This window comes from Mycteria americana, chromosome 20 (assembly GCF_035582795.1).
Source record: "Mycteria americana isolate JAX WOST 10 ecotype Jacksonville Zoo and Gardens chromosome 20, USCA_MyAme_1.0, whole genome shotgun sequence".
Taxonomy (NCBI): domain Eukaryota; kingdom Metazoa; phylum Chordata; class Aves; order Ciconiiformes; family Ciconiidae; genus Mycteria; species Mycteria americana.
The window spans coordinates 7612049-7625829 of NC_134384.1; the positions used below are offsets into that span (position 1 = coordinate 7612049).

At 57.3% G+C, this 13781-nt stretch overlaps 1 protein-coding gene across 1 annotated transcript; it reads left to right on the top strand.

The window, feature by feature from the left end:
- The first annotated feature begins 222 nt into the window (after window positions 1–222).
- On the top strand, window positions 223–11097 carry PTPN7 (protein tyrosine phosphatase non-receptor type 7). The gene is made up of 10 exons (XM_075521807.1): window positions 223–353; window positions 1754–1981; window positions 2432–2615; window positions 3072–3156; window positions 3870–3946; window positions 6450–6587; window positions 7473–7583; window positions 8147–8304; window positions 9179–9292; window positions 9783–11097. The coding sequence occupies exons 2-10, from the start codon at window positions 1851–1853 to the stop codon at window positions 9874–9876; spliced, it is 1092 nt and encodes a 363-aa protein (XP_075377922.1). The 5' UTR covers window positions 223–353; window positions 1754–1850; the 3' UTR covers window positions 9877–11097.
- The last annotated feature ends 2684 nt before the right edge of the window (window positions 11098–13781 follow it).

The following is a 13781-nucleotide window of genomic DNA, read 5'->3' on the forward strand; positions in this document are numbered from 1 at the left end:
AGTTGCAGAGGGCACCAAGCACACCCCACCAGCCCTGCTGGAGATGCCCGTGGAGACACCGCAGGATTCTGGGGGAGGCAGGGCTGCAGCCACAGGCACCCAACAGGGGTTTGCCGATGGGGAGCAGGACTGGGGCTGCAGGCGGCCCGGCGGAGCCGAGCGGCGGAGATGTGGCCGGTATGTGTGTGGGCGGCAGGCAGGGTGGGGGAGAAGGAGGGAGAGGAAGCGGCAGAGGCAGCAGCTCCTTTGATAAGCAGCTTCCTGAACACTTTCAAACCGTGGTGTTAGACCGTCACGCACAGCGCCTGTGGGCCTCTGCCGGGACCGACGGAGCCCACGACACAGGGCAGCAGGTAGGCAGCCCCCCAGCCCGCCCATGCCACCCGCTGGAGAGGGAACCCCCGCCAGGCAGTGCTGGGCCCTGGCACCCATGGGCGGTGGGCATGTGCTCGCTGCTGGGCAGCCCCGGGCAGGGCTGGGATGCTGGGCAGGGTGATGGGGACATTCTCCCTGCAGGTGCCAGCAGCGGGGGCTCTTCCCAGGGCCCTCCTGCCTGCCAGCGGCTCGGCTGGGGCATGTCCCAGGTGCTTCCTGGCCGGAGTGTGAGGGACGGCTGCTGGGGTAGGAGCCTGCTGCTGTCTCTGGCCAGGATCTCCCCTGGTGCTGCAGCTCTTGCCCTGCCTGGCCTAGGGACAGGCCGTCCAGGGGACCCTGCGTGGGGCACAGGGTTGGTGCGTGTGGCAGTGGTGGTATTGTCATCCCCAGAAATGCTGCCTGGCAGCAGGGACTCATGGGGAACGGCTCCTGCACCAGCCACGTTCCCAAACAGCATGGCCACAGCGCGGTCCCGGTTCTCTGCAGGACCTCCTTGAGCTGATGAGGTGCCTGGGATCCCCTCTTTGCCCACCAAGAGCTCCGACTCTGCAGCATCCCCTGTCCCTTTGGGTCCATCTCCTCCTCATGAAGGGAGCTGGGGACGAGAAGGAACCTCACGATCCCAGGGTGCTGCCTGCACCATGAGGAGCTCTGCAGGTGAACCAGCATCACCTGCACCTCTCTGTCCCTGCCAGGGGCTGTCCCAGGGCTGGTGGGAGTGGAGCCCTGGCACCATCCTCCAGCTGGGCTACCCCATCGCCTCTTGCACAGCCACCCAGATAAAGCAGTTTCCTCTTGATCGTTGCTGAGACCTGTGGGATGGAAGAGACTGTCCCAGGGTCTCACTTGCCAGAGCTGCGAGACTGTTCAGGGTGCTTGGCCCCGTGTCTCCGAACAGCAGGAGCTGGCCAGGCTCCTTGTGGTGCCTACAGCCCGCCTCGTCTCACCTGCCGATGCTGCTGTGCTCATGTGGGTCCCAGCTCTCCCTCCTCCCCATCATGTCCCCAGGCTGAAGCAGGCATGCCGGGGAAGGGCTGGAAACACACGGCAGCGTGTGCTTCCTGTGGAGGTGGAGAGCCTCTTGGGCTCCCCCAAAACTAGACCATGCTCTGCCAACACAGGGTGTGGGTGTCCTCTCCTCGGTGCAAGCAGACGGCCGTCAGTGCCATGCCCAGGGTCACCAGTGGGTGCCTGTGTGGGCGTCCCGGAGCGTGAACATGCTGGGAGCTCTCCCTATGCCACCTGCCTGGATGCAGGGGCTGGGGGCCCCAGTTCCAGGGCAGCTGAAGACCCAAAACCTGTCCCTTGCTTATGGACCATCCGTCAGGGGGTCCACCCAGCCTCATGGTATCTCTTAGATCTGCCTTTTCTTTTCCAGCTGCTTCTCCTCCGATGGCTCCTTGATCCCCCGGGAGCTGAGGGCCCCACTATCCACTCCCTGTGCTTCAGGACAAGGGCTTTGTGGCTGCCGCAGCATGGTACAAGCCTGCTTGGTGTGCTCCAGAGTTCATAACGGCAGCCTGACAGCCCAGGCAGCCAGGGCAGACATGGACAAGACGGACAAGCCCAGTCCCTCTGCCAAGAAGCACGTTCGTCTTCAGGAGAGGTGAGTGTGGCTGGATGGCGCCTGCGGCCCGAACCCTGCCCTGCCCATCTCAGCCCAGGCAGTGGGTACCCACAGCACTGCTCATCCCCAGGGCTTGGGCTCCCCCAGACTTCCTTCCCCCAGCCCAGCCCTGCCAGCCCGCTGCCTGCCAACTTGTGCAGATGCCAGGTCTGAGCGTGGAGGCAGCCCTGACCCACCCCCGCCCAGCCCGGGCCAAATCTAGACACTGTGCTTTGAGAGTTTTCCAGCAAAAAAGTGAAATTCTAGTTCTTTGTTCCTCAACCACCCCTGTCTTCTGGGGTGTCTACCTGGTCCCTTTCTTCATCCTCTGTTATTCTCTGCCTGGCTTTTGCTCAGTGTGGGGTGGTTTTAACTGGTGATATGGCAGGATGGGCTGCCCTCCTCTCCCAGGGTAGCAGAGGGTCAGCCAGGGACCCCTTTGCCTCACAGGAGGGGCTCCAACGTGTCGTTGATGCTGGACATGAGCTCGCTGGGGAGCGTGGAGCCCATCCAGCCTGTCTGCACACCGCGGGACATCACACTGAACTTCCTGAGGACATCCAGCCACGTGCTGAGGAGAGAGGAGCTCCAGCAACGCGCCCAGAGCCTGACACAGCTCCAGGAGGAGTTTTCGGTACAACACTCCCCTCTCCTCTCCCTTCTCACACGAAGGATGGCAGGGGCTGGCGGTGGGGGGGACTGGCAGGGGTGGGCGTCTCTGAGGGAGGCTCCGAGCCCAGCTGTGCCCCACGGCACCAGTGGCAGGGAAGGCGATGTGGGCAAACAGGGGTGAGGGGTGCCCTGGGGGTCCCCTGGCTGCCTGCTCCCTGGTGCACACAAGTCCCTCTTGTGTCCCTGGAAAGCCTGTCCTGGCCTCCCGTGCCAAGCTCTTCTCCCAAGGTAGCCTCTCTGGAAGGTGTCCCACCACACCTGGACTAAAGACTGGTCTCATCCCAGGAGCTGACATCTCTGGTGATGCTGCTAGGTCCCTGGGTCAGCCTCTGTCGCCTGGGGGACCAGGTCTGCCACAGCGAAGGGACACAAGCAGCAGCAATGGAGTTTTCCTCATAGTTATCCTCTCCTCCTGCAGAAAATCCCACCCAACTTTGTCAGTCCGGAGGAGCTGGAGATCCCTGGACGCGCCTCCAAAGACAGATACAAAACCATCCTCCCCAGTATGTGCCACTGCATGCCTTTGCCTCACATTTGCCCAAGTGCCACGTGTGGGGCGCTGGGGGGGGTGGTGGCACGCTCGTGTACACGTGTGTGTGTGTGTGTGTGTGTGCACGGGTGTTTGTGAGGGGTGACTCAGAGCAGCCCGGGCACCGGGGTGGGCACTCCTGGGTGCTCTTGGTGTTCCTGCTGTGCTTACTCCTGCTCGCCATGTTGCAGGAGCTGGGTGCTGTGTTGCAGGGGGTGTATACTGTGTTATGTGGGGTGGTATGTGGGGAGCTACTCCTTGGGGTGTATTCCCAGGGTGTGCAGCCCATGACAACCCAGCTTGGGTTGCTCCCTGTCACTGTGTGGGCCTTACATGTCCCAAGGGCATGTTGCTGAGCGTATAAAGGCTGAGAACAATATCGGAGGACTCGTTTGGGCTCTAGTCAGGCACTGTGGGAGGGCCCTGGGGGGTTATTGCCTGGCGGATGAGTTACCCCACATGCTCACACTGTGGTACAGGCAGGTCTGGGCATGGCTGGCTGTACCCTGCCATGGTAGTGAGGGTGAAGTGGGGCACGAAGGGGCCCAAGGGAAGGTGTAGACAGCTCCAAGCATGGCATGGAGCTGGGAGGACTCAGTCTCCAGCCTCTGGAGCTGAGGCAGGGAGGATGGGCAGGGTCAGGCTCTGAAAGACTTTCCCTGGGGTAATGCCTGCCATCTCTTTCAGATCCTGAGAGCCGGGTCTGTCTCAGGAGGGCAGGGAACCAGGAGGAAGGCACCTACATAAATGCCAACTACATCACGGTGAGTGTCCTGCCTGGTTGGAGAGCGGATGGTCTCCCAGGTCCTGCAGCCCACGGCTCACAGGGCATCAGGCTGCAAACTCCTTGGTGCTGCAGGTGCCATGCTGGGACCGGAGCACTGACTGTCACCCACTGTCCTGTGGCTGCCCTGGGGAACTTGCCACCCCTTTGTGAGCTGGAGAGATGCGGCTCCATCTGCGCGGGGCAGACGCACTGTCCCTTTTGGTGGGAAAGCCTCACAAGGTGGCTGCTCTCGGCTCCTGCCGCTTGGGCAGGTAGAGCACCTCTATGGGCTCCCTCGCAGTGGCTTCTCCATCTCTTCCTCATGCACTACTCCATTGTCTGGTAAGGCCACAGGAGGCAAGCCGTGTCAACAGAGCATCACAGCCCAGTGCTGTTCAACCCTTACACATCCAGGAATTTCCTCTCCACTCAGGGGGGTTGTTGCAATTTCCCAAGAAGAAAGCTAACAAAGGGGAGGGCATGGCTTATCTTTGACACCCGATGGGGTCCCTTTCCAGGGCCTGAGAAATCCCCAGACCCAAGTGTGTTACTTCAGGCAGCCTGATTTATGATAATCATCCTCCTGTGCAAATGTCCCCGTCCAGGCTGCAGTCTCACTTGTTGTGCTGAACCATATGCCACCCTAAAACAGGCTCTTGTGTCAGCCAGGTACCAGCTTTGCCTGGTTGGTAGGCTTCTTTCTGAGCACTTAATCTCATTTCAGCATCCTTCCCCTTGGGACAGGCCAGGGGCGCTGGGAAGCAGAGGCGGGCCCACAGTCAGTCTGGGTGCGTGGCAGCAAGGAGAGCGTGGGAATGTGGGACTCAGAAAAGTAGCCCACAAAAGTGCCCTCTGGTATGACGGACAGACCCCTGGAAGGTGGCCTGAGGGTGCAGGCTGGAGCTAGAGGCATTTAGTAGCATTTATTTTCTGATGGTGCTCATGGGTGTGATCCAATGAGGCAGCAGTGGTGTGAACTGCCAGCATCCTGCGGTGAGGGTCAGAGTCTGACTCTGGACACGGGAGCACCATGCCTAAAACTGTTGGGAGGCTTGCTGGTCCAAATGAGGGTTTGAACACAGGCAGCAGAGGACTACTTTTAGAGTAGTCTTCCTGAAGCAGCCTGGCAGCATGCAGCTTCACATTGGGTGACACCATCACCGTGTCCACATGCATCAGGGTGTATGTGAGCACGTGGCATCCTCTCCGCCTCACACAAGTGCTAAAAAAAATGCACAAACACTGCCCGTCCCTATCTCGCACGCATGTGCCTACACATCCCTGTGTGGAGCTGGTATTTTCTGACCCCTTCCTTCCACTTACCTCTCCAAGGGTGTCACGGTGCAGGAATTTGTGGGCACATCAGCAAATTAGCAACCCAGCCTGCTTCTGGCATGCTTGGGAGGCACAGCGAGTCTGGAAGAGCTCTGCAGGTATTTGATCACATCAGCCCCCACCTGGGATTGAATGTTTTTCCTGCTGACCATATCCCATGAAATGTTTTTGATCCTGAGGAGCAGGCGCGGGGAAATACCCAGTGTTGACATTTCCAGGTCTTACTGCAAGTCTCCTTCTGAATGGAAAATCACATTTCCTAGGAAAAAGAAATAATCTTGAGGCGTGAGAAAAGGGCTATACAAAATGTTCCTGAAAATGTTCCTGCCCCTTGGCTGGGCCAGTGCAACTTCTTGTGGGACCAAACTGTTAACAGGATTGCTGGAAAGACCTGGATTAAACCACAGGGGTTTAGGAGCATTTTTAACTGAGATCTCTTTTGACAAAGACATAAAGCTCTGCCCAGAGTGCTGTGTACTCACTTTTCCAAAAGCTGTGGGTGCTGTGGGTGCCTCCCCCAGCAACCCCAGGGCATCCTCATCCGGGTCCCTGACTCATTGCTGTATTGCCAAATTGCATCTCCAGCTGGGAGCTGGAGTAGCACATTACTGACCCCGCTACTTTCCCACACGTCTGCCTGTGCCTGCCCTCCAGCTTCTGCCTGCTGCCGCTGCCATGGCAGGGGACGGGCACTGCCACGTCCCCTTCTGAGCCTGGCGGGGAAGCAGCGTTGGTGGAACCCAGCTGGGACTATCCCAGGTCCTAGCCAGAGCAGAGGTTGATAACTTCTGCTTGTCCTTGGGGAAATGCCTCTGGTGAGAAGCGCCCTCCCTGCATGAGCTCTGCCTCACCAAGGTGTCCACCATGCTGGCTATCGTCACACCAATAAGCTGGGGATGCTTGCAAGGAGCTTGGGTGCACATGGCTTGCTCCGTGGGCTTGCTCCTGGATTGTGGGACTGGGAGGATGGAGAGGATGTCTGGTAGTTCATGATCAGGTCTATAAAAGAATTTCAAGGACAGGTTTAGTAGGAAATAGCCCATGTGGCTCAGCATCTCACCTGTAGAGGAAGACAAGCACCACAAGAGCTGGGGTGGCCTGGAGACAGGCTCCCCTTGCACGTCAGGGTCCCCCCCAGTGTCACTGATGGACCATGTGCTCGGCAGGGCTACGCAGGGCGGCCCCGGGAGTACATTGCCACCCAGGGACCCATGCTGAACACTGTGACCGACTTCTGGGAGATGGTGTGGCAGGAGGAGGCGCCCCTCATCGTCATGATAACCAAGCTCCAGGAGCGCAAAGAGGTACTGTTGTCCCTCCCCAGGCCCAGGGACAGCACCCCAGCCAGGAGCAAAGGGTGGGGTGGGGTAATAACAACAGTAAAGGGTTATGAGAGACCAAACGTGGGGTCTGAGCACCCCCTTGCTTTCTCTGCTTTGCTCTCAGAGGGTACCCCGATCAACCACACATGGAGGAGTAGAGCCCCAGGGCTGCAGCCTTGGCCCCATCCAGCAAAGCCTCTCCTCCTCACGTGGCCTCTTGTGCTCTGGGCATGCTTTGCCAGCTGGATAATAGGATAAAGAGATTAGGGCAGCCCCTGGGAGAGGGAAAAGAAGCAGTCATCAGCAGTGTCCCTCCAGCCCTGAGCAGCTCTCCTCCTAGGCTGGGACCTCTCAGCCGGTAGATCCAGGCTGGGATGGGAGCCGGCAGCACTCTGCCTTGCGTGGCGGCTGCCCTGTGCCTTGGCTGGGATCCCTGGCTCCCCATCCAAGCAGCACCTGCCTGGGGGAACTCACCCTCTCTTTCACAGCCATGTCCTTCCTCCCTTCTCTCCCTGGCTGGCGCAGCATCCCTGTGCCCTCCACTGGGCAGGCTGGGTCCTCCTGGGCCTGGCAGGACATGGACTGGCCCAGGCACAGCTCCCATGGGGCTGGGGAGAGCCATGCAGCCCCAGGGTCTGAAAGCCATATGGCAGGGCATGGGAAAGGGTGGAGGGGGAGCAGATGTGGGGAGAGGGATCTATTCCTTCCTTAGCTTCCCCCACCTATCACTCCACATCCACCTTCCCCGCTCCCCCCCACCTCCCCAAGTGATGGCCCTTCCCAAGAGCACTGAGCAAAGCATAGCTCAAACATCCAGCGGGTGCCTTGAGCATCTCTACAGCCATGAACCTTGCCTTGTTCTTTCAGAAATGTGTCCACTACTGGCCGGAGAAGGAGGGCACCTATGGCCCCTTCACCATCCGCGTGCAGGGGGTGAGCGAGTGCGTGGAGTACGTGGTCCGGGATCTCTCCATCCAGGTGAGACACCCCCAGGCTCTGTAGCAGGGTGGCAATGCTGTGTGACAGGAGAGCAGAGGGTTCATGGCTTGGAGAGCAGGGTCTTATGAGCCCCCTGCCAGAGGAGGGGTCTGCAGAGCTCCTGCCTGCCCAAGGAGGCTGTGAGGGAGTAGGACCCAGCCCTGGAGGGGACGGGAGAAGGGGTCAGCCAGGGAGAGCTTCTCTATTAGCCCTTTGCTGTTTGCACTGTGCCATTGGGCTCTCCCCCATGGGCTCTCCGTAGTCACCCTGGGCTGACACTAGCCAAAAGGATCTTGCTGGCTTTGCCTGGACTATGGGGACAGTATTGGGACACTCTGCATCTGTTCCCAACTTCTGGAATGGGACACTTCCCAGTGTCCCTGGCCCAGGGGTCTCTCCTGGGTGTCTGGCAGAGGCTCAAAGAGGGATGTGGGAGGAGAGCAGATGAGATGGACACAGGCTGCCCAGCCTCTGCTTGAGCTGGACTCCATGCCTTCATTTGGCCCAGCCCAGCAAGTTCGTGCTCCTGCATCCTCATTTCTCTTTCTTCTGTGCTGGACAAGCTTGAAGGTGAATGCCGCCAGGTCAAACACATCCTCTTCCCTTCCTGGCCGGACCAGCAGACACCCGAGTCAGCCAAGCCCCTGCTGCACTTGGTGTCCAAGGTGGAGGAGAGTCTCCAGGCTCCAGCCAGCCCAGGGCCCATCATTGTGCACTGCAGGTAAGAGCTTTCCCCTCACCTGAGCCCCTGTGTGTCCTTCACCTTGGGGTCAGTCTGCAGATGCTGGAGGGGAAAACCCCACATGTGAATGCTCATGAGCTGCTCCTGCTGTGGTGCGGAAATCCCGGGGCGCAGCATCCCCATAGCAGAGTTATTCAACCAGCAACTCCTGTTCTGGAATCAGGATGGTGGCATTAGCATGGTGCATACTGCGCTGTAAAGAAATATGATTTGTACCTGGGTCTGCAGACAGTAAGGTGGGAGCAGGAGAGCTCTGCAGGGTTGGGACCCAGCCACCAGACCCACAGCAGATCCATGGCTCAGGCTCCTGCTTCGTCTGCCGCTGAGCGTGGCCTGCCCTCAGCTGTGAAGCTGGTTTTCAGGGCAGCCCTCCTGGAAGTGGTGGCCTCTGTGTATTTTCTCTCACTGCTAAGTGAATTTGGGGACAGCGGAGCAGAACGCCCGCTTGTCCCTATGCAACACACTCGGCATGTGATGCTGCAGGCTGGCCTGCCCCAGGGCAAACCACTCGGTGCCTGGGGTTAGAGCACAGCTGGGAGGGGAGGTGAAGGGGCTGCAGAGACCACTGCACTGCGCAGGGATGGGGGGCACAGACTGGTTTTGTGCTTCCAGAATGGCCTCAGCTGGGCCGTGCAACATGGCAGGACCCCCTTACCATAGCAGAGTGATGCCAGCCCATGTCTTTTGGTGTCTGGCTAGGAAAGTTGGTCTGGCAGCTGGGACCGGGACCCCAGCATCCCTCTAGGAAGGAATCATGGCAGCAAACCAATCCAGGAGTACGTCCAGCTCGGACAGACCAAGGTCCAGGCAGTGGATGTTGTTGGTGCTCAGCACAACTGTGTCTGTCCCGCAGTGCAGGCATCGGCCGGACGGGCTGCTTTATCGCTACCAGGATCGGGTGCCAGCAGCTGAAGGACAAGGGGGAGGTGGATATCCTGGGAATCGTGTGCCGTCTCCGCATAGACAGGTGGGTGCTCAGAGCAGGCTGCTCCTCGGAGGGTGCTGCTGGGTGACCTGTCTTGGAGGAGGGATGCGGGGGGGACGTGGGGATAGGCATCGTGAGGGGCCATGGGGACAATTTTTGATGGAAACCAGAACTGTTGCTGAAAGATTCAGATGTGGTGACAGCAAATGATTGCCCAGTGCTGGGCTGGTTTTGTTGTCAGGAGCCGGTCTTCCCCTTCCAGCTCAGCCACTGAATTCAGAAACGTTTGATTTTTCCGCTTTTCAAGGAGAAGTACTGGTAAAAATTAGAGTCAAATCAGTTGCTGATCTGCATTTTGAACAGCCTGGCAATGGTTCTGAGCCCAAATATGCTTTGGGCAGCTCTGGCACCTGTTTCAGATGTACCTGGGTGTGGTGGGTGAAGCAGGAATATTTGTGCCCAGGAACACAGAGCTGGGGATGGGGTTGTGGGCTTCGGTGAGGTGTCAGCGGGACCTGCTTTTCCCTTGCAGAGGCGGGATGATCCAGACGAGCGAGCAGTACCAGTTCCTCCATCACACACTAGCTCTCTATGCTTCCCAGCTGCCAGAGGCAGGAGGCCACTAGCACAGGGCTCCCACCGGGCTGCCAGCTCCCTGCTCCGACCTCTCCTGCACCAGCCTCGGGGACGCCTCCATCAAAACCCCTTACTGCTGCCGCCGGGCCACAGAGCAGCAGCATGAGCATCCCTCAGGACGAGCACAGCTGAGCAAACCCATGGGGATTGTGGCCTTGTGACCATGGGGACCAGCAGGATTTGGCAGGTTCACATGAGGGATTCAGTGGGTGCTTGAGGTGGCCGTTACTGCTGGCTCGAGGCAGATTTCACCCCTGGAAAGAAGCTTTGGCTTTCAAAATGTGCAACATTTTATCCTGAACCAGAAGAGCAAGCTGTGAGGAGGAACTGAAGCTGGGTGAGCACTGGAAGCACAGTTTGCCGTTTAGCTGCACAGAAATGTTTAACCCGTTAGGCGCGGAGCTGGTACAATTACCCTGCAAATAAACAGAGCCTCTCTCCTGACTGTGTATCGTCTGTGGGCAGAGGCTGCGCTGCATGCAGGTCTGGGCTTGCTCCGAACACGGGCCGTGATGCTCTTCTTGCTAAAGATACACCTTGATGATTTGGTACAAAAGGTGCACAGTTGGTTGCCTTCGTTATGTGGCTTGCTTTCCTCTCCACCTTCGGCCAACACCTTCTCAACAGCCTTAAAGTAGGGGAGATTCCTAAGTGCGTCTGCAGTTTTTCAAGCAACATGTTCCCAATTGCCTTTTGTTACATGAAAGTGGGGGTTTTGCATTCCTTTTTTTTTTTGCTGAAATCAGAACAAAATAATATTTAGGCTTTTTTCACTTTTTTCACATATATTCAGGGGGGAAAAAGGAAGAAGGAGAAACATTTTGGCACAAAGCATAGAGATGGAAATATTCTGTAAAATCTTTCAAAGCTATTCAAAACTGGCCTTCAGCTGATGGGCACTTCACACCGTGTTGGGCAGTGAGAGCTGACAAGGAGCTGAAGGCTGCCTAGCCTGTGCCGGCCCATGCCCACAAGCCCTGACGTGGCCCGCTCGATGGGTGAGATCCAGGGAAAAAAGGGTCAATCCTCTTGCTGAGAGATTCTGAGCTTGCCTCAGGTCCTGGAGCATCCCCAGATCAGGGCTGTGTGCATGGGCTCCCCTCCACCACTCTAAGGGTCCCCAAAATGCAGTTGAATGGCTGCCCAGTGGTTTTGCCCTAGTACCCATTGTTCAGGCTCTGTGGCTCTTTTGGGAGGAGAAATGATTGAATAAAAAGAGAAGTTTCATCCTTAACTCTGCAGTTCTCCTGTCTTGTCATCAGTCCATCAGTCCAGGAGGGGGGTTCTCAGGCCTATGTCCCCCCTGCCAGTATCCCAGCCTCACTGCTCCTCCCCAGCCCCTCTCCATTTACTCTCTATAAAAGCAGTAAGTGAGCAAGTGAATCAGCCTTCTCCAAGGACGAGTAGTGAGCCAAGTCAGTTTCTTCTCCCTAATCTCGCTGGGCATAAGTAGCAAACCCAGTGGCAGACCAGGCATGTCCCACTGTGCAGAAATACCCAATATTACAGAAATTATCATGCATTGCTGAGCCCTGGTAGTCCTTATTAGTTGTTCTCATGTGTTTGCAGACTCTCCAGATAGAGTACGTGCCAGGGCACTTGGTATAGCATGATAAAGCCATGTTGAAGCACCTGCTCACTGCAAGGAGCAAATCCTTTTGGAGAAATGTCTCAGAGAGTGGATGAAAGAGTGACAGACAGTGAGAGACCCTCTGCTAGCACAGCCCCCTCCCACGGCACCAGGAACAAACCCATTCCCTGGCCCTGCAGCAGGAAAAAGCCCAGATCTGAAGTAACATCCTTCCACCTACAGTGTCCAGATCGCCCTGGCAGAGCAATCTCCCTGTACCAGCTGCCAGGTTAACCCTTCGTTGTGCCACTGAGCGTGCCCAGCTGAGCACTGCTGTGGGGACCTTGGTCTCTGCAGGGCTCCTGCCTGGTGCCTGGGCTCTTGGAGAGACCACAGAGCCTCCAAGAACCCCCTGAAGGTCAAAGCATGGCTCAGGACTTGGCCTTCTCACTTAATTTTATGTCACGCTGTTGCCTTTGATGGTGTCTCTGAAGCCACTGATGGAAGTTTTGAGCTCGTCTGAAACGGGCTTTATTCAGCTGGCCCATGGCATCCTCTTTCCCAAGTCTTTCCTCCCCACATTGCCATCAGGCAAGGGAACATGAAGAGCCTGTAAACTGCACCAAGGCATGGTCTTTCCCCGTGCTCCCTGGACAGCAGGACATGCACCATTTTTCTCATGCTTTCAGTTTATTAGCAAGAGGAGAGTTGTTAGAGCAGGCTTGCAGTGAAAGCTGCGTTGAGGGTCTCCCAAGGCATGCAGGAGCAGTGCTGGGACCAATGGCCGGGCCAGGGGTGCTGTCACGCCCTCTCAGATTCCCTGTTGGGTGCTGGGACTTTTGCCAGTTCAGCTGTCTGATGCAGATTATGATCAGTTAAGCAGTTTTCTTGTCCCTCAATCTCGATTTCTACCAGCTCTATCTGTTCAAGACACTTATCAGGCCATTACCACTGCACTGAGTATCTCTCCATCCTCCCTGTATTTATTTCCCAAGCGCTCCTCGGGGCTATGCCTGCGTTATTGCAAAACACCATCCCAGGGCTCACCCAATGTCAGGGGTGAAGTAGGGTGTTTGATCTGGTCTGGCTGTGTCAGGCTTATACCTATGTCCTGGGAAACTGCTTCACCCTGTCCATAAAGACCATGGGGCACCCAGCAGGCAAAGGAATCACTCCAAAATCTCATGGCTGAGATTAAGCCCCTGAGCTTGGCCAGGGGTTTCAGCAGGGCTGAGATTGCTCCTGTTCCTCATTCCCCTCCCTTAAAACCCCAGCATGGACCCAGCTGCCTTTTTTCCTTCTCATGGCGTTTCTGTGCTTTGCTGGAAGTGCAGCCCAGACAACCGGGCAGGGAGCTGGTGCTGGAGTCCCTGGGCTGCAGACTCCTGTGAACCAAGTCCCCAGCAGGCCAGGTGCTGCCCAGGGTTCAGGAAATGTCCTTTCTCCACGTAACTGTAATTTTGCACATAATTTTTTCGAACATAGCACACCACTGCAGGCTGCAGCAGGGCACCGCTTCAGCCAGCTTCTCGGAAGAGCAGGGCATCGGGGTAGGATGTGCCAAAATCCAGCATTTTGCGTATTCAGTAACAGCTCTCCACACCGATGAGTCTCCAACAGCATTCTCATGGACTCCAGGTAATCAATGACCAAGCCATCACCCAGAAAGGATAAATTTCAAGGCATGCTTTAACATTTCAAGGGCAGCACTGGGGTCGCAGGAGCTCATGGAGGCCCCGTAAGAGCACCGGCAGCAGGTGGGACCCCACAGAGGACGAGGTCCACCCAGCAGCACCCCACCCAGCACCAGAGGGACAGGTTGACCTGGTGGCTGGGAGCACTGGGGACGCTGTGGGGCACGGGAGTGATATCTGTTTGTGCTGGTCTTTAGTAACCCAGTGGTTAAACTGTGAGATGGGGGAACACGGAGAATAAGCCATCCGTTACCCCACATTAAGACGGAGCACAGCCCTGACAATTCAGTTTCATTAAGGAACTTGGTTGAGCAACCACATCAAAACCTTCTGGGAATTTCAAATATGCTCTTGTCTGGAGAGGTCCTGGAGCGGTGCTGGCTCTTGCACAAGACGCTCTGCCCAGTCCCACACTCCTGGCATGGAGACCACGGGGTGACACAATGGGGGACAGTATTGCAGAGGTGCAGCCATGGGAACCGGATCCAGCTCGTGCATCCCTGCACGTGCTGCCACGGCTCCTCTGCAGGGAGCAGACCTTGGCACCCCCTGGTTCAAACAACCTGGAAACAGCCAGATGTCTTCAAACCTGTCAGGGCTGGTGTGAGACCCTTCCCTTGCTGGAGGTAAG